General features: G+C 38.4%; 2 protein-coding genes across 5 annotated transcripts; both read right to left on the reverse strand.

The window, feature by feature from the left end:
* Positions 1-1,722: 1,722 nt before the first annotated feature.
* Positions 1,723-7,955, reverse strand: twf2b (twinfilin actin-binding protein 2b). Of its 4 annotated transcripts, XM_085354228.1 has the most exons (11): positions 7,788-7,955; positions 6,922-6,999; positions 6,642-6,820; positions 4,676-4,771; positions 4,494-4,598; positions 4,397-4,411; positions 4,256-4,297; positions 4,013-4,138; positions 3,679-3,829; positions 1,987-2,108; positions 1,723-1,890 (listed from the first exon to the last, which is right to left on the reverse strand). In XM_085354228.1, the coding sequence occupies exons 1-11, from the start codon at positions 7,810-7,812 to the stop codon at positions 1,723-1,725; spliced, it is 1,107 nt and encodes a 368-aa protein (XP_085210354.1). In that variant the 5' UTR covers positions 7,813-7,955. The 4 variants fall into 4 exon arrangements, with proteins under 4 accessions (XP_085210354.1, XP_085210355.1, XP_085210358.1 ...); XM_085354229.1 differs by lacking the exon at positions 4,397-4,411 and having other exon boundaries at positions 7,788-7,812; XM_085354232.1 differs by lacking the exons at positions 4,256-4,297; positions 4,397-4,411 and having other exon boundaries at positions 3,679-3,827; positions 4,017-4,138; positions 7,788-7,812.
* A 10,242-nt stretch (positions 7,956-18,197) lies between these two features.
* On the reverse strand, positions 18,198-22,646 carry LOC146632266 (uncharacterized). The gene is made up of 10 exons (XM_085354227.1): positions 22,613-22,646; positions 22,278-22,304; positions 21,878-22,165; positions 21,273-21,587; positions 20,527-20,583; positions 20,370-20,429; positions 19,207-19,242; positions 18,974-19,069; positions 18,363-18,403; positions 18,198-18,269 (listed from the first exon to the last, which is right to left on the reverse strand). Exons 1-10 carry the CDS (start codon positions 22,644-22,646, stop codon positions 18,198-18,200), a joined length of 1,026 nt encoding a protein of 341 aa, XP_085210353.1.
* Between the last annotated feature and the right edge of the window lie 2,110 nt (positions 22,647-24,756).

The following is a 24,756-nucleotide window of genomic DNA, read 5'->3' on the forward strand; positions in this document are numbered from 1 at the left end:
CTAATGTGCTTAAAATTAGTATGTCTTCAAACAGGTTCATCCTAATGTACCCCACAGTTTCCATGTGCAGAGATAATGACCTCATGAAAGCTGCTATTCAGCTCTGAACCAGTTTTCCAAGAAAACAAGCTCAAATCAACTCAGTTTCCTATGAGATACAAAAGCAGCAGAACGCACAGCTGAATGCTTCCGAGTAGAGCGCATTCCCGGAAAACACCAACACGCACGCACACACCCACACACACATGCTGCACACATACACATACAACCAGCTGACCTCTGCTGCTGAACTGTGACCCCTGCTGCTGCTTTCCTGCATGACTTTTATCACCAACACATGTGCACAATTAAAGGGAAAGAAATGAGGACACACACACTAGAAAATACAGAAAACATTTTATTGTAGAACCATTGTAAAAGAACAGCCCTCATTTGATCCTAGTCAGAGCTCAATCAGGTCACTGATGAAGGCAACTGTAAATAATGTGGATGAGTTTGTGTCTGCTAAAGCGTGGTCTGTGGGCACAGCACATGCCTGGGTAGTGTACTGTAAAGGATACTCCACCCTGAAGCAAAGAAATTCATGTAACTTCCCCCACAGATCTTGATGAGCTGAACTAATTATTAGTCAGGCGATCAAAGAAGATGGAAATAAAAAGGCAGGAGAAGAGTGGAGAGTAAAAGAAAATTTTAACCCTTAACCCCCCCCCCCCCCCCAGCTTTATTCTGGAGACCAGCAGAGCAGTCCAGTTCATACTGTATACAACAACACAGATATGGTTTAACTGGCAGCTCATTATAGTCTGCACTGTTTCCAATGGTCAGCAGGGGGCGACAGAGAGCCGAATGAGAAAATGACCTCACTGCTCTCTTGATCTGCAGCCACTGATGAGATTTTGATCTTGATTGCTAGTTTCCAGTAAGCTTTGAAACTACACGTTGCTCATAGTCACATGCAGAGTAAAACAGTCGATAAAGCAGAATATGCTGTAGGGAGTAGTTACCCTGTGATCGACAAGTTAGTCGATCAGATGAGTGTGGAAGTTTTTAAGCCACGTTTATCCTCCACTTGTTCCGCTTTATCAGCGTTTTTACAGACACACTGCACACTATGTTGAGATAAGCCAAGATCTTGGCTAAAAGCTATTTGAGCTGACGTCTTTCATAGATTTGAACTAAAGAAATCAGTTCTTTGTTGTTGTAAAACAAAACTGTTTTACTCCTTAAGTTTTTTTTAACTATATATTTGAATGATTCAAATGATTCATAGGTCAGTGTTAAGAGTTTTAACAAATAAGTTAAAAAAAAATCTCCTGAAAATGGTCAAGGACTGGACGCAAAATAACTGAAAAAGCATTCAGTGTTGAGAGAAAAAAAACTAAAAGACCTGCAGAAAGCCTGACTCCTTCCAACCAAAATCTAAAGAAATGACGTGTGGCCCAAGACTTTTACATGTTATTGTATGTTGCTATTGTCTATTTTTAGAGCTTTACACAGAGATGAGGCTGCACAGTGAAAACCTACAATGCAATGTAAGTTTTATAATGTCTGCTGCATGATTTAAAATGACTTTTAACAAGAATTTACAGTTTCATGATGATGATGCATCCCCCCTTTAAAAAAAATGATTAGATTAAGAGACATGAATAAATTCAAATCAAATAACAAGTCAATTCTTAGATATCGTGTTGTGTGCTTGTGTTATGCAAATGTGTGTAATGTCTAATTTTCTTCCCCGTTTTCTCCAGCACCCTTGATGAGGCGTTTGTTGCCCCTTTTCCCTCCCGGGCCACGGGGCTTGACAAATGCCTGCTTTAAAGTGTGCTCCATGGGGTGCACCTCCTCATACAGGAAGTCTTCTGTCAGACCATCACCACTGTCTATCTCCATCTAAGCAGGTATGGAGAGTAGACAGTCATTAGACAGTTTACACAGTGACAGTGGTACTACAGATTATTTGTCACCGTCTCTGTGGGAGAGCTGTACCTTTTTAGTGACTTCCAGCTGGTAGTCTCTCTCCACCTCGTCCAGTAGCCTGTTCTTACAGCTGGAGTATAACATCCGCTCCTTGATGCTACAGGTGTACCCAGGCATCGAGTATATAAACACTGAAACATAGATGAAGCTGATCTGTTGATATTTTCTGCCTCACACAATCAGCTTCACTAGCTACTTCACTACTTTCTGTTATAGATGACGTACTGTGCTGATTTCCTCATTTGTACATAAGCATCATTCATGACATGAAAATGCGCAAGACCATAGTGGGTCTTAAGTAAAAAGAGACACAGGCCTAGATAGCTGCAAACGTTACATATTGTAGATCTGACTGGAACATCCTATAATTAAGCACACATGAGGCTAACCCCACACTGCTTTTCAGAGTAACTAACTGAATAATTCCAGCTCATTTGTTCAGTATAAAAATCACTTGTACAAAAGGTTCAAACTAGATTAACAGCTCGGCAGCTGATTATATAAAACAAACAATGTTTTTAAATAGGTTTCGCATGAAAAGGAGACACACAAGCTTATATCTCCTCTGTCACTGTCAATGGTAATTCATTTACATGTGTACTGGAACAAAACAGGCGTTCATTTGCAGCTGTTATGGAGACTGGACTAGTCAAGTCCAAGTTAACACTCAAATCTTTTTAGCTTTTTGGCCCAGCCGCTGACAGAAATAGCTGCTATATCAGTAGCTCGGTCATCAATGTTCATAATTCTAACTGTTTGTGTCTGCTTATTGGTGCTGGCTTTATCAGAGCTTCTTCACAGCTGCCTGTTACTTGAAATCAGGCCAGTGAAAGCAGGGAACATAAACAACAGAACCAAACAGCGAGGCGAAAGATGATAAAATCCCCCACAGACCTGAGGAAACTGCAGAGTTCACATTATACAGCAAATGTGATTTGTCAGTATCTATAGAAACACTTATTTGTGAAGTGAATAAGCTGAGCGGTGCAGTGTTCTTGATGGTAATTCAGTGCCCTTTTTATATGTGTATTGTGCACACTTGTTAATTATTTTTGTAATATTTTTGTAATTTTTATTTTCGTGTTTACAATCAATCAATCAATCAATCAATCAATCAATCAATCAAGCAGGCAGGCAGGCAGGCAGGCAGGCAGGCATATAGGTAGTAGTTGTAGATGAGTTGGCATGCAAACTATGGGGGACCAAAGCAATAACAAGGACATTTTTGGTGTAGCACCCACTTTGCGACCAGTTTTACCCAGCAACCACTCAGCAGCCACTCAACAACCAACCTGTCGGAGAGTATGCATTTTTTCCCAGCCTCCTGGAGAACTGACCAGTCTCTAGACCTGTGTGACTGAGGCCTAACTAAACTTGCTAGTGTTAGCTAAAAGAAATTCACCTGGATGACCTCAAAGCTTCAAAATAATGGTCCCCAAACCAATTGATGATGTCACAATAGCTAAAGCCAGTCTTTATGTACAGTTTAACTTGTGGTTGGCAAACCACATGGTGTCACTCAACAAGAATTAGAAGAAGTTAGGAGAGACTAACATCCTGAAAAAAGTGGAGGTGATGATAGTTAAAACAATATGTGTGAACTCTGTAAGCTACTTTCATTGCCCTTCACTTTTATAGCACCAAATTAGTGCTTTACAAGTCACAGACAGTGCGTGAGGAACTCAGTGAGTTTTTACTGACCCAGAGCTTCCTCCTGCTGGCCCTGATGGGAATGTTTGAAGATGAAAAAGTGGTATCTAGGTGAATCTGTGGGAATCCTGTAGGGAAGTTCGTGGATTTCTGTAGGTTTAGTGTGAACCAGCTCGATGGTCTCTCTGTCTACATCCAGCCTCTGCAACACAACATACGCAAGCAAATGTAATTACTTTTGAGGGGTCAAGTCACGTGCAGTTAGTTTCACTGGCAAAAACACACCCTTAGATGTTGTTATCAAATATATGTTGTATACTTTTTACTGTATACATGTAAATATTCACTGTTTAATGAGCTATAAATGTTTTCTATGGGGGCTCACCAGCTGGATATAGTTGATGCGTTTATGCTTGAGTTGCTGCAGAGCTCGTTTGGCCTCTTCTTGTAAAGGAAACGCAAGACCCTGAAGAGTCTGTGCCCGTTTGTCCAAGCCAAACTCCATTGTTACCTTCAGGGGAGGGAAAAACATATTTGCACTGCTTCTTCCTCACATGAAATGCAACTAAATCAGCCAAAAAAACAAAATCAAAAAACAATCTATGTCTATGCCGAAGACTTCACAAACCCTTGCTCTCGCTGTCGGAGTCCCAATTCGTCTGCGTTCATCCTGCAGACAAAAGAAACAGTATTGAAATCACTATACAATAAAGTTTTAACATAAACATACTTGAATTCTTTTATCATAATGAAAACAAAATCAACATACCCACACAACTTTATCCTGCAAGGAAAACACACACAGGATGAGCACAGATAACTCACGTACCTATAAGAGTCATATAGCTTTGACAGCCTGTCTGTACCTCTGTGATTTTAATTCGTTGTAACTCCTGCTCAGCTGCTGTGAGAGGAGCTGGGGAGGAGCAGGAGGACCTGTGGCGAAGGTATCCCTGGAAACACACGTCTTCCTAGAAACACAGAGACACCAATGGGTTGGTTGTGAGTGGCAGTCCATCAGTTATTATGCAGGAAGGACCATACTGACCTCCACCGTCCCAAATACTTCGTCTTTGATGTGACCTCCTCCAAACTCTTTCTTCAGTGTGGCACGAGTCGCTGCATACACCATCTTCTGCCTCACCTGGAGAACACCAGGACAGACACAGCGACAAAAAACCTTCACACAGTTTTACTGGTTTTCTGTAGCAGTGGTTCTTTTCAAAAATAAAGTATTTGTGAGCGGGGAAAAACAGCCTGTATAACTGAGTTTGATTACAATTTGTAATTAAACATCCATCCATTCACTTCCGCTTATCAGGGTCGCGGGGGGCGATGGAGCCTATCCCAGCTGTCATAGGGCGAAAGGCAGGGTACACCCTGGACAGGTCACCAGTCTGTCGCAGGGCTAACACACAGGGACAGACAACCATTCACACTCACATTGACGCCTAGTGGCAATTTGGATTATCCAATTAACCTATCCCCACAAGCTGCATGTCTTTGGACGGTGGGAGGAAGCCAGAGTACCCGGAGAGAACCCACGCAAACACGGGGAGAACATGCAAACTCCACACAATTGGAATTGAACTCAGGACCTTCTTGCTGTGTGGCAACAGTGCTAACCACCGTGCCACTGTGCTGCCATTCTCACCTGGAGAACACCAGGACAGACACAGCGACAAAAAACCTTCACACAGTTTTACTGGTTTTCTGTAGCAGTGGTTCTTTTCAAAAATAAAGTATTTGTGAGTGGGGAAAAACAGCCTGTATAACTGAGTTTGATTACAATTTGTAATTAAAGAAAAAGAAAGAAATCTATTACTAAACGGTGTCATTTTTATTGTCACGCAATAATAATAATAAAATGATATTATAATTGTTTTTTTTCTAACAAGTTCTAGTTACATTGTTAGAAAAAGTAGTTTCTTCTTCACTAGCAAGGGCAACTTGAGCGATCAAACTCTTTTCCATTGTTTTGATTTGATCAGAGTTAATGTGGGGGAGAGGTCCTGCACTAGCATGTGGGATTTGTTTTCTGTTTTCAGCTGTTTTTCTTACTGAACTAATTATAGTGTAATTTGTTTAGGAATAATACATGATTTTTATTCTTATTATCATATTATTTTTATTTGATCATTTTATTAGCATTTTATTATTATTTTTATTATGATTAATTTTTAGAAATTAAAAAATGTTAAAAAATTAAGATAAAAGTGAAACATTTCCTGCAGCACTCCAAAGTGATGGTGTGGGCAATATTGCACACATCCTGTCTATGTATGGAAGCTTGTTTCTGCCACTGGAAAAAATCACATCCATAAGACAAAATGTACCAACCTGTTATTATATAATAATTTTGGGATAATAACCTACAAATCTGACATATGTATGGCATTTCAAACAGTTATATTCAGCATGTGCAGAGGCTGTTTTTACATGAATTTGCTACAAAGTCTTTCTGTGCTCAATTTAAATTTGAGATTAAGATGTTGGCTCACAACCACGATCACATTAAATCAGAAACTGTAAATGTAAATAAAATCTAAAGATGATTATTTGTATATATATATTTAAGTAAAAAGTAATAGTTTGATTTTATTCTCTAAAAAGAGAATAAAATCAGACAGCCTTTCTCTTACTTTTTAGATGATCTCTGAGCTGTTTTTTTTCCTTTTTAAGACATAAATTGCTGTTAACTATGTTAAATAAAACAGAATTGAAAACAAAATGTAAAAACAAACTAAAAAACATAATATCTCTGATTCTAATATTTTTGGAGAAGGCAACAACACATCAGATATGTTACAGATCTTAAATTATATTTTAAAAAAAAATCTATTTTCAATGTGTGTTCACTAACAATAAGCATAAACTGATTTTAACCTCAACTTAAACTAATATTAAGACATTTTTGCCACTAAACATGAAGTTATTTTGATTTTTCCACAGGACACTGTCCTACTTTTATGTCAGTCTACAGTGATGGTTTCGTAAATGTGCTGCACACATACTGGTGATTGGTCAGGTGACCATGCGATGAAGATCCACTCATAACCCTGCGCGTTCTTGGAGTCCAGGCGGTAGAGGATGTAGCAAGGCTCTAGAGGCGTGAGCAAAGGAAGCAGGAACTGGTCATAATCCTTGTCCCAGCTCCGGGCTGGCTCTTTGTATGAATGTAGCACCAATTCCTCTGCAGAGAGAAAAGAGTGAACAAAGTCAAGATTTGGAGATGTTTAATGAAAGCTCACTTATATCAAATACTGTAAAATGCCACAAATATTCCATTTTTACCGTTTCTGATAATAATCTTCAGGATTCTGATGGCACCTCCCCTCGCTCGGGCCAAAAAATCTTTCAGCTCAGATGTTGCTTAAGTAACCAGATATAAGGCAGACAAGTCAAAACTGAGGATGGGTGGTTGAAAGCCAGTGAGACAGAGCTGACCAAGTAACAACCTGAAACTCTACTTCAGGGAAAAAATTTGATCCACTGCCAGACGGTCACACCATCACCTGCAGTGACTCAGAGAGCAAACATGTGCCCCCCAAGAATCACTGAAGGATCTGATCGACCATCGTCGATAAATCCCCCAATTTGAAAAGCCTAAGGACAGAGCGTCATCACAGAAAACTCAAACTTTGGCTTTTTGTTATGTACTTTCCTTCTCTCTTGCCATGGTTACCAAACACAGCGCTCTCATTAATGATGCAAGATCAGGTGAGAAAGGTGAGAGAGGTTCGCTTCCGTCAGCCTGCCCACCTTCACGCTCCGATTACCAAAAGCCATAACACACATAAAAAGCAATGTATGCATGAGATTCAACTATAAGAGCCTGAATGTGCTAAACATTGTTAGCACTGACATCACAAAGGTGAAGAGAAATTTTAAATGACTAAGAACAGATTAAAAATGTTAGCACATACTTTTATAATAACACAGGATAAATTAGCCTAAAGAAGCTAAGCGATCACTTGAGAACAATCTTTAATTTTTTTTTGCAGAAAAACATCAGAAGATGTGAAGATGTGTTATTAGCAGCAGTGTAGCTCAGAGTCTGTTAATAAAAAAGCATTTAAAAAGCTTTTCAAACTGAGCTCAGGGAAAACTGGGATAAAACTTAAAGGCACAGTTTACATTTAAAAAAATAAACAACTTACCAATAATTCCAGTTTGGTGAGACATCTTTTGGCAGTAAGTTTTCACCGCTTCACACTCCTCTCATCCAACAAGGACCAGGTCCAGGTCACAGTGTGTCCTTGCTCTTCTTGCTCAGCAGGTAGGCTGAGCTGATGGCAGACGGAGGGACCCACGCGCACCAGTGACATAAACGCCTTGAGGGTGACTCAGGAGCTTCCTAACACTTGAAATACAATCTGCGGAACTGTGGCTGATGAGTAATAACGTGCCTGTCAGGGGATATGCCACCCTCACCACTGATCTAAAACTCTTTGCGTATCGATGACCACAACTTTAATAGTCTCGGCGGGGGAGCGTCTCGCAGGTCACATACTGTCCTGTACTGTAACCTGCGGGAGGGCTCTGCAGAAACCCACCACACATGATGTCGGGGGTCAGTGCCACATTTTCAGATGCTGCCACATGTAATGGCAACTGATAACTCGATCAGAGAGTGGCTGATCAGCTGCAGCAGACGCATGATCTCAAATTCCAGCCACCTGGTCACAGGAATGTGACACCAAGCAAGAATCTGACCGCAACACTTCAACATTGTTTCCTGGACTAAGAATTTAGATGGTGGGGGCCTCGGGTGTTCACAGTATATTTTGATCTGCAAGGTTAGCTCCAAAAGCCAATGAAAGGGTGAACAGGGAGAATAGAGCAGCTACATAAAGCAACCTTAAGTGTTAAAACACGAGAATATGAGGTTTCTGATGAGAAGACAGAAGAGGTGTAAACTGAAGAGATCCAAACATTAAGTGTCCCTGAATGGTCTGAACAAAAGGATGTAGGAACTAACAAACTCACCAAAGTAACACACACACACACACACACACACACACACACACACACACACACACACACACACACACACACACACACACACACACACACACACACACACACAGAGGTGGGTGAGAGAAATATTAGTGTGTACCTGTGAGGTTACCTGTGATAGGATCATCCATTATTCACTCAGTGGTGAGTACAGAACCCAAGCATCTATACATTATTTAACACAGCACCCCCCCCCCCCCCTCCTCGACTTCAGAAAGACACAGTTAATGTGCAAAAAAAAAAAAAAATGACCCACTTATAAAAACAGAAAAAAGCTGAGTGCACTTCTCTCACAGAATAATAAAGTAACAACACAAATATCTGTTTGCGTCTCTTCTCCCACTGCACTTTATGTACTCATAAAAAGCTCTGTGTATTTTACTGTATATAATAACATTTGTAGATCTTATATAATTTTGCCTTTTTTGTACACAAGTTTTCTTTTTTTTGTTTTATTTTTCGAGTATGTCTCTAAATCTCTTTTTCTTCCTGTCCCTCATGTGGCTGAGTTTCCCCAGTGTGGGATTAATAACATCCAAAATTATTACTATAGTGCTGTATGATCACTGTTAAACTCTCCAATATGAACATCAAATAAACATCGACAGAAGGATTTAAAAAAAAAAAAAAAGAAAATTAATTTTTTATGTAATGCAATACTTAATTATAAAACAGCAAGTTATTATTATTTCTATTATTACTCTTTACTTTAGAGAAAGTTTGATCTTACTAGAAGTAAGAATTATTGGTAGTAGTATATAGAATTGTTTATATATCTTTCCAATTATGGTTTGATTATTTCTTGGTTTCATAAAAAAATGGGGGCCAAGGACTCCTTAGAAAGGGAGAAAAGAACCATATCAGAGTTTTCACTGGTCCAAAGACAGTAAGAAAGAGAAGAGCAGACATAATAACTTGGCATGGCTGTTTAACAACTCATTAAAGCAAATAACTAATCAGCTAATTCAATAGCAGCTACTGCATTCAAGCTCTTAGAGATGGTCAAGATGATCGGATCAACTTTTTACAACCAAGAGATGAAGAGAGCATCTCTGAACTCACAACACATTGAACCCTGAAGCAGATGGGCTACAGCACCAGAAGACCACACCAGCTATCACTCTGGGAAGAAAAGAAAACTCTGAATATGGACTGAGGCTTCAATTCACTCAAATTCACCAAAATTGGTCGATAGAAGTTTGAAAAAGTCTTGTCTGGTTTGATTTCTGCTGTAACATTCATGCTACATTGTGTCAGTGGTTCAGGCAGGTGATATAATGGTATGGTAGATATTTTCTGGACACACTTTGGGCTTCTTATTGGCCCTTGTGTAAATGCCAAAGCCTGTGTGAGTATCGTTGCTGACCATGTCCATCCGTTTATGACAATAGTTTACCCATCTCCTTCTTCCAGCAGAATAATGCACCATGTCATAGATCTCAAATATGCCTCAAAGTGGTTTCTTGAATATGACAGTGAGTTCACTGTACTCAGATGGCTTCCATAGTCACCTGATCTCAGTCCATTAGAGCATTGGGATGTGATGAAATGGGAGATTCTCTTCATGTATGTGCAGTTAATACACTGCAGCACCTGTGTGACACCAATATGGACAAAATCTATAAAGAATGTTTGCAGCACCTTCCTGAATCTATGACACAAAGAATGAATGCAGTTCTGAGGAAAAGTTGGTCCAAACTGGTACCAGCAAAGTGTACCTAATAAATTGTCTAATGAGATACATTTGTTCTTGTCAGATGGAGAGTTGTCCCTGCGTCTCTGCTGAGACATGAAGAGATGTATACATAAAAATACAACTAAAACACTGAAACAGACTTCAGTTCAGTCCATCCACCCGTCAGTTATGCACTCTTTCTGATAACATTTCCCCTTTTGAATTCAAATAAATAAAAAACTTTAACTATCACAGTTAACCAAAATACAATTTTTTCAGGGTTAAATTTCATGTTGGACTGCATGCAGCAAATATTACTTTGTATTATTCATTTAAATATTCTCCCAAAATATAATGCTGTGAATGGGGGAATCCTTCAACTACACACACACATGCTTTCCTGACTTACATTAATAAGTTTACTTTGCTTGGAAATGAAGAACATATGTTTTTTAATAGCTTATAAAAAACATTGTTAACTGTTAAGTCACTGTTGATTGTAGTGGTTATTTTTTAGTCCTGTAACTTTCAATCAAGTAACAATACAGGAAACAATGACATTACTTCAGCAGTAGAAGGAGGGAGTCCCCTAAACCAGAGGTCATTTGCACGACTTTGGTACTCAAGGTGAGAGCTGCTTTGGTGCTTCAGGACCTGGATGACTTTTAATGAATGCGAACATAAATTCTGCTCTCTACCAGAAAATCCTGAGGGAGAATGTCTGGCCATCAGTTTGTGCCATGAAGCTGAAGCTCACTTGAGTTACGCAGCAGGACAATGATCCTAAAAGACAATTAAGATAACAACTGTCTAATAATTGATCATATGTTGCTTGTGTTTGGTCTTTGAAAGGCTTCTGAGATTGAGGAGTCCTGGGGTCTGTTTGCTGCACTGAATGGAAATGATGACACTTTGGCCACCTCTCAAAATCCTCTCTACCTTGATTCAGAGTCTACTAACATGATTTTTGATAGAGGTATTTTAATTTTAAGAACCTACCTCAGCTAATTTGCCTCTTGTTTGGGCTGCTAATGTTTTACACTTGGACTACTCTAAAGGTAATAACATGTTCATAATAATATAATCACACACTAACACACACATACACACCCACCCAAGATAATGTGCAATAGTACAGGGCAGGTATGTGCGCCACAAGTTGACTGGCCAACGAATCATCACTGTTATCACCAGTTGGTACCAGACTTACTAGTCGTTTAATCTAATTTATAAAATTTTTATTGATATCCATTGCTGGTAAATTATTGTGTCCTAAATGTGATGCAGCCATCTGTGATCAGTGTTGAAGAACGCCATAAATCTGTTCATCTAGGCCTGATCTTTTTGTTAACACTATTGGATTGGTAAACACAAACAGAAAACCCAGGCAGCTTTCAGATGTGAGTGAGTTTATTAGGGAGGTGAAATAAACAGAAATGCAGTGGGCATGAAACAGAACCTGAGGAAAGCCTAAACTGGAAACAACTAATAACAACAGACTCGAAAGGGAGATGCAGGGAAACTCAAGGAGACCACGCAGGGAAGTACACAGGTTGACGAAGGGAAATAACACAGACAAACCAGCTATTAACAGAGGCAAACACAAGGCTTAAATACACAGAGGGATAATGAGGGAATGAGACACAGAAGGAGGACACAGCTGGGAGTAATTGACAAGACGAGACAGGGGAAGCAAAACTCAATACATTTACATACACAGACTTTCAAAGTAAAACAGGAAACATAACAGATGCAGACTTGACTAGGAGGGAACAGCAATCATGGAACACGGAAAACAGAAACCAAAAGACTAGAAAAGATAAAACAATCAAAGTACAATAATGATACAAAAACACTGGGTCACTGACCCAGGACCGTGACAGAGAGAGAGATGGTGCAAAACAGAAACTCTTAACTTTCAAGAAATATGCAAAAGAATCATAAATAAAGACGACTTTCTGTGTTTTATCTGTATGTGATTATTTTCTATTTGGTGTTTATTTGCGATTTGGCGCTGTATAAATAAAGTTGAATTAAACTGAACTGAATGTTCAACAGGAAATGAGAGTCCAACCAAGTAACACGTTTTCTTCTGTTGTCCATTTTTGGTTGTGCGAACTGTATCCTCGCTGATTAGATATTTACGTTAAAGACCCATTCAACAGGAGTTCCTAATGAAGTCCCCAGTGACTATATATTTTTATATTTCTATGAGCATATTTGGACTAAGAGATTCAGAAAAGTAGAAAGTGAAAATTCTACCCTGGTCTGGTATGGAGCCACTAGGCTTGAAATGCTTACAGTAAATAAATGTATGTATTCAGTAGGTAAGGTTTTTTATATATAGGGTACATACTATGTAGCTGTGTCTGTTTCACTGAATACCACTCTACATGTTTACCATTATGTTCGATAAAGGTTGAGTGTTTGCTTTACTCACCTCTTAGCGTGACCTGGAAAATATTGGACACACTTGCTGTCAGTGAGCGACAGGTATCGGGTGGTATCTAGGAAAAAGAAAATCCTATAATCATATTTCATTTTCCAAAATAGACCACTAATTGTTTTTAAGGTGCTGTGCATGGCAACAAGAGATGACTATCCAGGTTGTTGGAGCTGTAGACCACTGTGTTTGTGTCTCCATTTTGCACATTTTCTATTTAAACCAAATGGTTCCAGTCTGTATACACTTGCTGGCCACTTTGTTAGGCACGCCTGTCAAGTAATGCAAAGCATGGTCAAGATGATCTGAACACTTGTTACAATCAAGAGATGCAGAGAGCATCTCTGAAGTCACAACACATTGGATCTTGAAGCAGATGGGCTACAGCTACATGTCAATCCCTTTATGACCACAGTAAAAACAGACCACAGTTTTTAGCAATTCATAAAGTTCAATAAAAAATAAATTTCATTTCTGAAAAGTCCAATAAATTTCCAGGTACAAACACAGGTAAAAAAACACAGGTACAAATTGAATGATCCTGGTGAAATATAATGGTTTTTGGTCATCATGCAAAATATCAATTTGAAAAATATTGGGCATTTCAAAAATAACAAAGTGGTCAACTCACAGGTCACAATACTGTAGGAGTCACTATAACCAGGCTGTAAATTATTTCATAAGATGTTAGGTGGAAGGAACGAAGTATCCTCATTTAAGACAGAATAATCACTGCATAAAATAAAATCTGAGTTCTTTTGTTTTAAGGATCTTTAGGATGAGTTTATTTTTGAGCAACAAATTCTCTACCTCCAATGTGCACGCTGTGTCATCTCCATCAGAGATGAGCCCAACCACGCTGCTTAAAAAGGTAGGTTTGATGGAATAGCTCCTCTTTCCCACAGGGACAAAAGCTGAAAATTTGAACAAGGACAAAATAATTGAAACAAGGCTCAGAAAGGACATAGAAAATCACAAGGGTATACAAATTGGGCTTGTGTGCCGGCTTCCTCAGTGAGTGTGGCCATGAGTGGGTCCTCACTAGGGAATGATCCTGGATTTTGAACCCATAAATGTCAGGTTTGGACTTTCAGTTGCTGTTTGTTAATCTGTTTTTGACCTGCTCTGTTGTAGTTTCACAAGTTTGGGTTTGTCTAATATTAGGCTTTTGCTTAGTTTGTTTTCATTCGTATTTGACTTTTATAGTTTACTTTTAGTCGATTCCTTGAGGTTGTTTCCCTGTTCTCCTCTGTTACCAGTGTTTCTGTGTTAAATGTTTTGAGTGTTGTGTCCCCATTACTCCCCTCTTTATTTAAGGTCTTAGTTTACATGTGTGTTTTTTGTAGGATCTTTTTGTGTGCCTGACTATGCAGAAGGTCATGAATTGTTGTGCACAAGTTGTTCACAGGAAAACCACAGGGGGTATCAGTACTTCATCAACACATACAGGTCACAAAGCTGCACAAATAGCAGCTTTTTGAAAGGTCCTGTGTGTGCATTATTAATATCACACACCACACGGGGAGTTAAATTAAGATGACTAGATGAGAATGTTTGTCTACTATTTGCAGACGAGCTGAGGTTAGCAGAATCTGTGGTTTGTTTTAAACGACTACTGAAAACTTATTTTTGTAGGTTAGCTGTTCTTTAATTTTTTGGTTCTCCTACTGTGAAATGTGTGCATATCAGTGTTTATGCAGGAATGAAAGAAAGAGCACGTGTTTGACTCTGTGTTTGCATGTAGAAATATTTCTGATTTTAATGTGTTTTTATCCAAACTGCGAAGCTCTTTCTTTGCGTTTTAAATAATTATGCATGAGGTGCATGAGAATATTTATATGCTGGCTTTAAAGTGGTACTAAGCTCTCAATAAGAAGGTATATTACCTGGAACAACTGTGGTAGTTTGGTTGTAATAAGCAGGAATCAGAGCAGCACAATGAAAGATTACATACTCTGCTATATTTGAAATTAACATTTCCTACAACGTGAGTCAGTAAATGTAAATGTCAGGTCGTTCCTCTGTTTCTGTGGAATCTGTATTACTTTTTGTCATATATTACCTGATGTATGCTTGACATTAGGTAATATATGAGTGTCTTTAACAGTTCAACCTTGGTTGGATCTAACCAGCTGTACTGTAGCCAAATGTGCCCTGCAAGAAAACTGTAGCAGCTGTGCAACCAGCTACAGTACATTATTCTTCCTGTATTTTTTCACCATCATATTCTTTAAAATGGTCTTGTGAGGTTATCAAAAAACTGCAGCTGGTTGGTGAGGTGGGGTGTAGTTGTATGTTGCATGTTGACTATTTTTACAAGCCTCTGGGCCACACAGCACGTAAAAAAGACTAACTGCTAAAGTTATTAAAGATAAGAGTCAAAGAGCAACATATACACAGGCTGATATATTGTAGTTTTATAGGGGCACAGCCATACACTGCACAAGTATCATCAACAACAATACAATAAATGTATAATGTACAAGGTGTAATGTAGCCTCCTGTAGCCAAGTGTGCCCTGCAAACAAACTGCAGCAGCTGCGAAGTACAAGTAGTAACAGCTACATTATATTTTCTCTGTATCTTTTAATTATGATGTCCTCTAGCCTAAAACGGTCTTCTGTGGTTAGTCATAAAAAGTGTAGTTGGTGAGCCCTATTTTTTTATTGTCACAGCATGTAACAAAAGACTAACAACTAAATTAAAGATAAGAGTCACAGAGCAACATATACACAGGCTTACAAATTGTATATACAGTGGCTTGCAAAATTATTCGGTCCCCTTGAACTTTTCCACATTTTGTCACATTACAGCCACAAACATGAATCAATTTCATTGCAATTCCACGTGAAAGACTAATACAAAGTGGTGTACACGTGAGAAGTGGAACGAAAATCATACATGATTCCAAACATTTTTTACAAATAAATAACTGCAAAGTGGGGTGTGCGTAATTATTCAGCCCCCTTTGGTCTGAGTGCAGTCAGTTGCCTAAACAGAGTGCGCCTGTGTGTAATCTAATGTCAGTACAAATACAGCTGCTCTGTGACGGCCTCAGAGGTTGTCTAAGAGAATATTGGGAGCAACGACACCATGAAGTCCAAAGAACACACCAGACAGGTCAGGGATAAAGTTATTGAGAAATTTAAAGCAGGCTTAGGCTACAAAAAGATTTCCCAAGCCTTGAACATCCCACGGAGCACTGTTCGAGCGATCATTCAGAAATGGAAGGAGTATGGAACAACTGTAAACCTACCAAGACAAGGCCGTCCACCTAAACTCACAGGCCGAACAAGGAGAGCGCTGATCAGAAATGCAGCCAAGAGGCCCATGGTGACTCTGGACGAGCTGCAGAGATCTACAGCTCAGGTGGGGGAATCTGTCCATAGGACAACTATTAGTCGTGCACTGCACAAAGTTGGCCTTTATGGAAGAGTGGCAAGAAGAAAGCCATTGTTAACAGAAAACCATAAGAAGTCCCGTTTGCAGTTTGCCACAAGCCATGTGGGGGACACAGCAAACATGTGGAAGAAGGTGCTCTGGTCAGATGAGACCAAAATGGAACTTTTTGGCCAAAATGCAAAACGCTATGTGTGGAAAACTAACACTGCACATCACTCTGAACACACCATCCCCACTGTCGAATATGGTGGTGGCAGCATCAGGGTCTGGGGGTGCTTCTCTTCAGCAGGGACAGGGAAGCTGGTCAGAGTTGATGGGAAGATGGATGGAGCCAAATACAGGACAATCTTGGAAGAAAACCTCTTGGAGTCTGCAAAAGACTTGAGACTGGGGCGGAGGTTCACCTTCCAGCAGGACGACGACCCTAAACATAAAGCCAGGGCAACAATGGAATGGTTTAAAATAAAACATATCCATGTGTTAGACTGGCCCAGTCAAAGTCCAGATCTAAATCCAATCGAGATTCTGTGGCAAGATCTGAAAACTGCTGTTCACAAACGCTGTCCATCTAATCTGACTGAGCTGGAGCTGTTTTGCAGAGAAGAATGGGCAAAGATTTCAGTCTCTAGATGTGCAAAGCTGCTAGAGACACACCCTAAAAGACTGGCAGCTGTAACTGCAGCAAAAGGTGGTTCTACAAAGTATTGACTCAAGGGTCTGAATACATGTTTGGAATCATGTATGATTTTCGTTCCACTTCTCACGTGTACACCACTTTGTGTTGGTCTTTCATATGGAATTCCAATAAAATTGATTCATGTTTGTGGCTGTAATGTGACAAAATGTGGAAAAGTTCAAGGGGGCCAAATACTTTTGCAAGCCACTGTATTCTTATATACTGTAGTTGTATAGGGGCACAATCTATGGTGAAAGTCTCTCTGGCTGTGACAGATGTTTTAAAAGAGGAATTTCAGGCTGCTCATGTAAACATGAAAAGTGATGTGGATTACCTGATTGTCTGGGAAGATTTGTTGTATGTATAATCTCCATCAATAATACAGTAGCAAGTGTTTGTGATACATGTTTAAATATGTAATGAACACAGTATCCATGTGCAGAAAGTTAAAAAATTAAGAAACAACAGGTACTTACTGAGTACAGTTAGTAGGTTTATTTATGTTTTAAAAAAAAAATAAATTATATAAACAAAATAAATATTTTTGTTTCACTGAATATGGTTTTCCATTCCAAAGTGTGACATGGCAATAGTACAGGGTTTAAATGGAAGATACATTTTTGGACATTCAAATCCACAATTTCTGAGACCTGCGATTGAAGTCAAGATTGGCTTTTTTAATATTTAGGCAAAATCCTTTACTTCAAAATGTGTCAATATAACTTTAAAAAAACAAAACGGGATTATTTTTTTCATTACCAAGAGAAAACTGAAAAGGACATGCAGTTAAATCCTTTGACCTTTTCCAGGCAGGTTTTGGAAGAACATTTTGTGTTGTCAGTTGACAGTTTGTAGATACATGTTTAATATGTTGTTTTCCCCTTTAGTTTGTATTAACACAAAACAAATACACTCCACCTTAAAAAACAGTTGAATAACACAATTTGAAATGCAAATGACACCATTAAAATAAATACACATTGTCTATTAGCTAATTTTTAAAAGCAGCAATTGTTTAAAAGGTGGACAATTTGGAAAGAAGCATATCTTATTATATGGCAACAGTATCCACAGTTCTAAGTTTGGAAATGACTCAGATGTTATGACTATCATCTTCCAAATTACAGTTACTTAAAACAAAATAATGAAGATCTAAAAGCATTTATTAAAAATGCAAAAGCTGAAAACTGCATGATCATGCCAATTATCCTTAGAAAAAAATAATCTACAACAAAACTATTTGCAAAAAATATCTACTACCTGTAAAACGTTTCTGACTTTTACATGAATTAAAACCCTTTAAATACACTTTACTGACAAAATCACCAAAATGTTTCAGTGTGCATCAGCATGCTCTAAATCGTATCCTGTGAATCTGGTGCATCTGTTTCCTCAGAGATGGTGGCGTACACGTGGTAAATGTCAGACTAGAAGATAAAGACAGTAATGTAAGAGTCCTTTAAGTCTGTGGCGATGATTAAGCCAAACAGAAAACATATTTAGTACCAGCTCTCACTTACATTTTCATTTTTCATCTGTTGCACGTTTAGGTTCTCCTCAACTGCAGGTAAGAAAATAACATTCAACAATTATTGCTTTCATTCAGCATTAAACACAAACACACACACACACACACACACACACACACACACACACACACATTGCTCTTGTAAGTCCGTGTAGGTCAACTGACTGTCAGGTTTTTCTCTGAATTATTCTCTGAGGTGACTTGTTGTGATTTGATATGATGTAAAGAAAATTGAATTGAACTGAATCTTTAAGAATCCAGGGTCTGTCTAGGGTGCTGTTACTCTAGATCTAGATAATACATAGATGCCATTTTGCTACAGAGACATGACATATTCCACATTGGTCATACTCAGAGATAATACAAGAAATTATGTTTAACAAGTTTTGATGATGACACTGGTAGTGGGTGTAAAACTGAGTTGTTTTTTATTTTAATTTTGATGATTCTGAAGCAATCTAATGATATATTTGTTTATTTATTGACATTGCTTGATACGCTGAAGGCAAAATAAAATGGAAAATGCTATAATCGTGCTTCAATATGTGTCACCTGAACACTGAAAAATTGTTTTTCTAAGCACATGAAGTAAGTATTTCTCACCAGTTCTTTTGAGTATAAGAAGCCCCAGTACCAGTAGGATCATGCCCATAATTATTCCATTTCTTGTCACAGCTGCTGCCAAATTCCATAATGACTCTGTTTTGAAAGCCACAAACAAATTTCACTTGTAACTCAAACACAAGATACTTTGCTATCTGACAAAGTTGCAGCAGTAACCATGGACTGAGTGAAAGTATAAGTAATATTATGGAAGTCTACGCAGTGTCTCTTACCTTCGACTTTCCCTGTAGTATCATTCTTGTTTGAATCTGTTTGGAAAAGAAAATTGATTTGGGCCTGTTAGCTTTGTATGTAGAGGTGTATATTTGTGTTCAGTCACTTAAAGCTGCAACAGCATGGTTTCAATTCTTCAGGTTCTGTGCTTCTGCACATTCAGTTTGAAATAATATACAGTGGGTAAAATAACTATTGAACACCAATATTTGAAGGTCTTGAGAGAGCTCGCTGGTTTTACCCACCATGAGATGCTTCTTGTGTGACACCTTACTAAACAAGACACTTTTTCTTTACACACCATCTCTGTTTGGTTTTCTAATTACTGATTAATTTCAGGCATCATGAATTTCCATGCCTTTTTACACCTCCCGTTTTTACCGCGTTCAGTACTTTTTCCCTGTGTCACTTCTCATAATTTAATTGAACTTAATTTATGGAATCTTTGGTTTGATGTTTTCCACGCGGGGCTTTAATGGGTCGTTATTGATGTCTGGCGAGAATTTCATTTTAGTAGCACATTTAGAAATATATTTACTTAGAAAATTGGTGACATGTCTGACACTTATTTTACCCACTGTATATTTTCCATGTCTTAGATAATTTGAGTGGTTTTGCATCTTTTTTGGTATTTGCACAATCACTACAACATATAATTCTAAAACTAAAAACTGTGTTTTCTGTTTAGCAATGCAATCAACACTTCTGTCCTAATGTTGTCATCAGCTGGTCAATTGACATTACACTGTTGTATTAGTTTTTATTTGGTATGCAATGGTAAACTAGTACTTATTAGGGAATGGAAACAATTATAATAATGAATATTAAACACACAAAAATATCTACAGATAAAATGTATCTGGTCATTTGCATCAATCAGGTTTATAATGAAGTGCCTGCAAAGTTAATAACTTCCTTTCAACACCAGCTATAGCCCTGCTTACAAAGTACTTTTCTATAATTTAAAGGAGAAGTATGTTAAACATAGTATTGTAACAGCATTTGAACTGTTAGACATCGTTTCACTCTCCAGTCTTCAGAATATTTAGTTTGAAAAATAACATATAACACAAAAATTAAACGTCTCATCTTTCATTTGAGCAGATTTACTTTAATACAGAAAAAATATTTTCTAATTTTACCACGTAAGTAATTTATTTACCTGATAGTGAGTTCACTGAAGTGGTAGAAGTTAAAGTACTGGGTTTGTTGAGACTTGATTCTGTTCCATAAATGTTCAATAAAATGTTAAAGACATTTAAAAGAAGTGATGTGTGATGATGCTCTGGGTTGTTTGTTAAGTGTACTGCATGTCCTACCTGTAAACATGATAGATGACGGTTTGTTGATCTTTGGTGATTCACTTTCCAGAATAGCTACAGTAAAAGGAAATGGGTTTGTGTATAAATAAAAGTTTTGTTAATACTGCAATCAATTCAAAAGTGATTTAAATTTTTGAAAACACATTTACTATTTTATTAAATGTTAAATCTGTCCCAAAGGGAGTGTCAGACGAGGGACTATTTTTTACCTATACTGAAATATTTGGTAGTGTCTAGGCCTGGGTATCATCACTGATTTCTACAAGTGATCCGATTCTGATTAAACAAGGTCCCGATTCGATTTGATCCCCGATTCCAGTCGATTCGATTCAATTCAATTTTGAATCTGACAGTGAAAAATATTATAATTCTGATCATTTATCAGCAAATATTCATATTTTTATATCTATGTATTAAAACAAAATATTTTGTGTCAGGAAGGGTATCCAGTGTAAAAACCTTTACCCATTTCTACTGTAAGCATGTTATTATGCTGACAATATCATCAAAGCTCAAAGAGACTGCAAGTCTGGACGTACTCTTTTTCACATCAAAGCTCAGTTCTATTTATTTGCACTGAGGGTCCAAATAAACAAAGTGAAACGAAATGAAAACTTTGTGAGTAACAAACGCAGAACATTTTTAGAGAAAAATACTTTGAATGCTTTTATTTTAGTCATTTTCATCATTTTAATGTATCAAAGTAGCATCTGTGCTATAAAGTCTGTTTATCTTTGACTTACCTGTTAAGTTGTATCGATCACTGCGAGGAGACAAAGACCTGGGTTTCCTTTTCAAAGTGTAATCACAGCTGGCATCTTTTTGTTGAACAAAATGTAGATGTCTCAAAAAATCATCAATTGAGACATAAAACTGGCAGAACCGCTGTTTGTTTTTTGTCTTGCTATTCTTCCCGACAGCTACTGTGAGGACTGAACGACTTGCTTCTCCAAAGTACAGATTACATCTTGTATCATCTTTCACAGATCCAGGCAGAGAGCAAACAAACCGAACATGTTCCCCATTAAAATGCTGCACACTCATCTGTGGTGTTTGACCTACATGAAGATTAATCAAGTCCCATTAATATACAAGAATATTGTATGTTTTACCAGCACAACAATAACAATACTGGTGTTCATAAAAGCTGAACTGCAACACATTTTGTAATTAACTGTAACTGGTCATGTTTAGATTCCTGCGTGCTGTCTTTGGTGGTGTAAGAAAATATGTAAGAACAACACTCCTAAAAAAGTTTTGTGAAAGAAAACATGAAGCTTTATAAAGATAATAATGTCTAACACACTGTATGATAACTTATCCAGTCACAGGAAGAGCAGTCTCTCACTTTGTATGGTGATGAAGGATGGTTCACTGTCAGCAGACGTTGAATTAAGGTCTCCAGTGTAAAAACATCTCACTTTAACTTCAGCAGGTGAACTGTGATTTGACATTAACAGCAGTTCTGTTGCAGTGAAATTCTGCAGGCATGAGAGGGCTTTGGAAGTATTTTTGCTCACCGTGTAGAAAAAACACTGATGAACTGAAACAGATGTTGGTGCCTGACAGTGTAACGTGACCGAGTCCGTCTCTGAGATCACCTCTGTGTTCACTGTCAGTGTTGGTGGAAGAAGAGCTGAAAAATCAGAGGTAAAGAAATTTTTGATCTAATAGGTAATTTTTGGTTTAAGTAAAGAACAAATATGCAGTCACAGAAAAATCTGAACACTGGAACATCAGGGACTCACCTTGTGCTTGAATCTCATGAACAAAAGCTGTTGGAAAGAAAATTTGTTAACAACATACTAAATGCACGTATTAATAACCATTATTATAATTATGTATTAATGGCTCATTAATACAAACAAACTGTCTTTTCAAGATCACAGGAATTTGTCCTGCTGAGAAAGTTTTAGTTTGGGACTCCTCACGTGAGTTTATTGATTAAAAATAAAAAAAATAGAAGCACCACAAAGACACAAAAGTTGCTGTAAGAACACAACGTAAAATCCACAACCATGAAAAATGTAAAACCTACAGATTTAGCATCTTCAATCGAAAAGCTACAAGAGGTTTAACTTACACATGAGGATGACTGACAGAAGGTGTCCAGCCATGATGAAGAGGATTACTGTGACTGTGCAGAACACATGTGAAAGTCTGACTTTGTAAAGGCTGATGTTCCAGTTTAAGGAACGTCACAGGAAAACCACAGGAACCACTTTAACACAAGCAGAGCAAAAAGCCATGAACGACCCTCTGATACTACTTACTACTGCAGTGGAACCAGGACTTCAACTTCCTGTTCTGTGGCAAAGTCACATTTTACCTGCTCTCAGCAGATTTGACTGGTGATTCTACATTTTCCATTTCTATGATGTGATGATCCCTGAAAATAAATATGCGACCAACCATTAACATGGGTCACAAGATGGCTGGTGAAAAGGGAAACTTGCTTCTTTGTGTTTAAATAACAAGTTAGCTTAGAATTTGTGTGTATGTGTGTGTGTGTGTGTGTGTGTGTGTGTGTGTGTGTGTGTGTGTGTGTGTGTGTGTGTGTGTGTGTGTGTGTGTGTGTTATATAATAAAATACACTAACAATAAATATACTCATTAAAAATAGTCCCCAACAAACCAATATTTATATATTATAAAACAAATATCTATTTCCATTATTGTTTCAGCAAAAGAAACAACCTTCATTTGTCACATACACAATCATACAGAGGACAACATGTAGTGAAATGCTTGTGTACGAGCTGCGGACATAGTTGTGCCATTCCAGGGCTTGGTTTTAGCATGGGGGGTCTAGCCAGGACCCTTACTGGATACCAGGTGGGAATAAAGCTTGAGCCTCCTGCTCCAAGAGTGTGTAGTCTTACTACTATACTATCCAGCTGCATGCTTCTGTTCCTATTGTTTCTGTTGTAACAATATGAAAATAAAAATATGAAAATAATGACAATTCTTAGATAAAGGTAAAGATAAAGATAAAATAGAGATTGAAACTTTACTGGTAATTCTTGTACCTAAATAAAGTAAAATAAAATAGAAAACTACAGAGTCGTTGCATCAAGGTACCAAACTGTCTCAGAGAGAACTCCTCCTTGAGTGAATTTCCAGCCCTCAAAAGAGATTTTAATAATTGTAACAAGGAAAAACAAGACCTTGAAAACAGGATCACAAAAATGCAGGAGGAGAAAAGTCAACTGGAAGAGAAGAACAGTGAAATGCATTGCAAGCTCCAAGATATGGAGGAAAATAATGAAGGCTTGCGAGTAATGTTTGATGAAGCACTTGAAAGAAATACACAACTGGAGAAAGAGTTTAAAAAATGGAAAATCAAACATAGAGATCTATGACACAGAAGAAAAATACATAGAGATGTAGTGCAAGCTCCAAGACCAAAGAGCTTTCGAAGGACACCAGGAAAAGTATTGTAGACCTGCACCAGACTGGGAAGAGTGAATCTACAATAGGCAAGCAGCTTGGTGTGAAAAAAATCAACTGTGGGAGCAATCATCAGAAAATGGAAGACATACAAGACCACTGATAATCTCCCACGATCTGGGGCTCCACGCAAGATCTCATCCCGTGGGGTCAAAATGATCATGAGAACGGTGAGCAAAGATCCCAGAACCACACGGGGGGACCTGGTGAATGACCTGCAGAGAGCTGGGACCAAAGTAACAAAGGTCACCATCAGTAACACACTACAACGGCAGGGAATCAAATCCCGCAGTGCCAGACGTGTTCCGCTGCTGAAGCCAGTGCATGTCCAGGCCCGTCTGAAGTTTGCCAGAGAGCACATGGATGATACAGCAGAGGATTGGGAGAATGTCATGTGGTCAGATGAAACCAAAGTAGAACTTTTTGGTATAAACTCAACTCGTCCTGTTTGGAGGAAGAAGAATACTGAGTTGCATCCCAAGAACACCATACCTACTGTGAAGCATGGGGGTGGAAACATCATGCTATGGGGCTGTTTTTCTGCCAAGGGGACAGGACGACTGATCCGTGTTAAGGACAGAATGAATGGGGCCATGTATCGTGAGATTTTGAGCCAAAACCTCCTTCCATCAGTGAGAACTTTGAAGATGAAACGAGGCTGGGTCTTCCAACATGACAATGATCCAAAACACACCGCCCGGGCAACAAAGGAGTGGCTCCGTAAGAAGCATTTGAAAGTCCTGGAGTGGCCTAGCCAGTCTCCAGACCTCAACCCCA

Source organism: Diplotaxodon limnothrissa, linkage group LG5 (genome assembly GCF_057381915.1).
Source record: "Diplotaxodon limnothrissa isolate DT_005_m linkage group LG5, D_limnothrissa_male_GT1.1, whole genome shotgun sequence".
NCBI classification, from domain to species: domain Eukaryota; kingdom Metazoa; phylum Chordata; class Actinopteri; order Cichliformes; family Cichlidae; genus Diplotaxodon; species Diplotaxodon limnothrissa.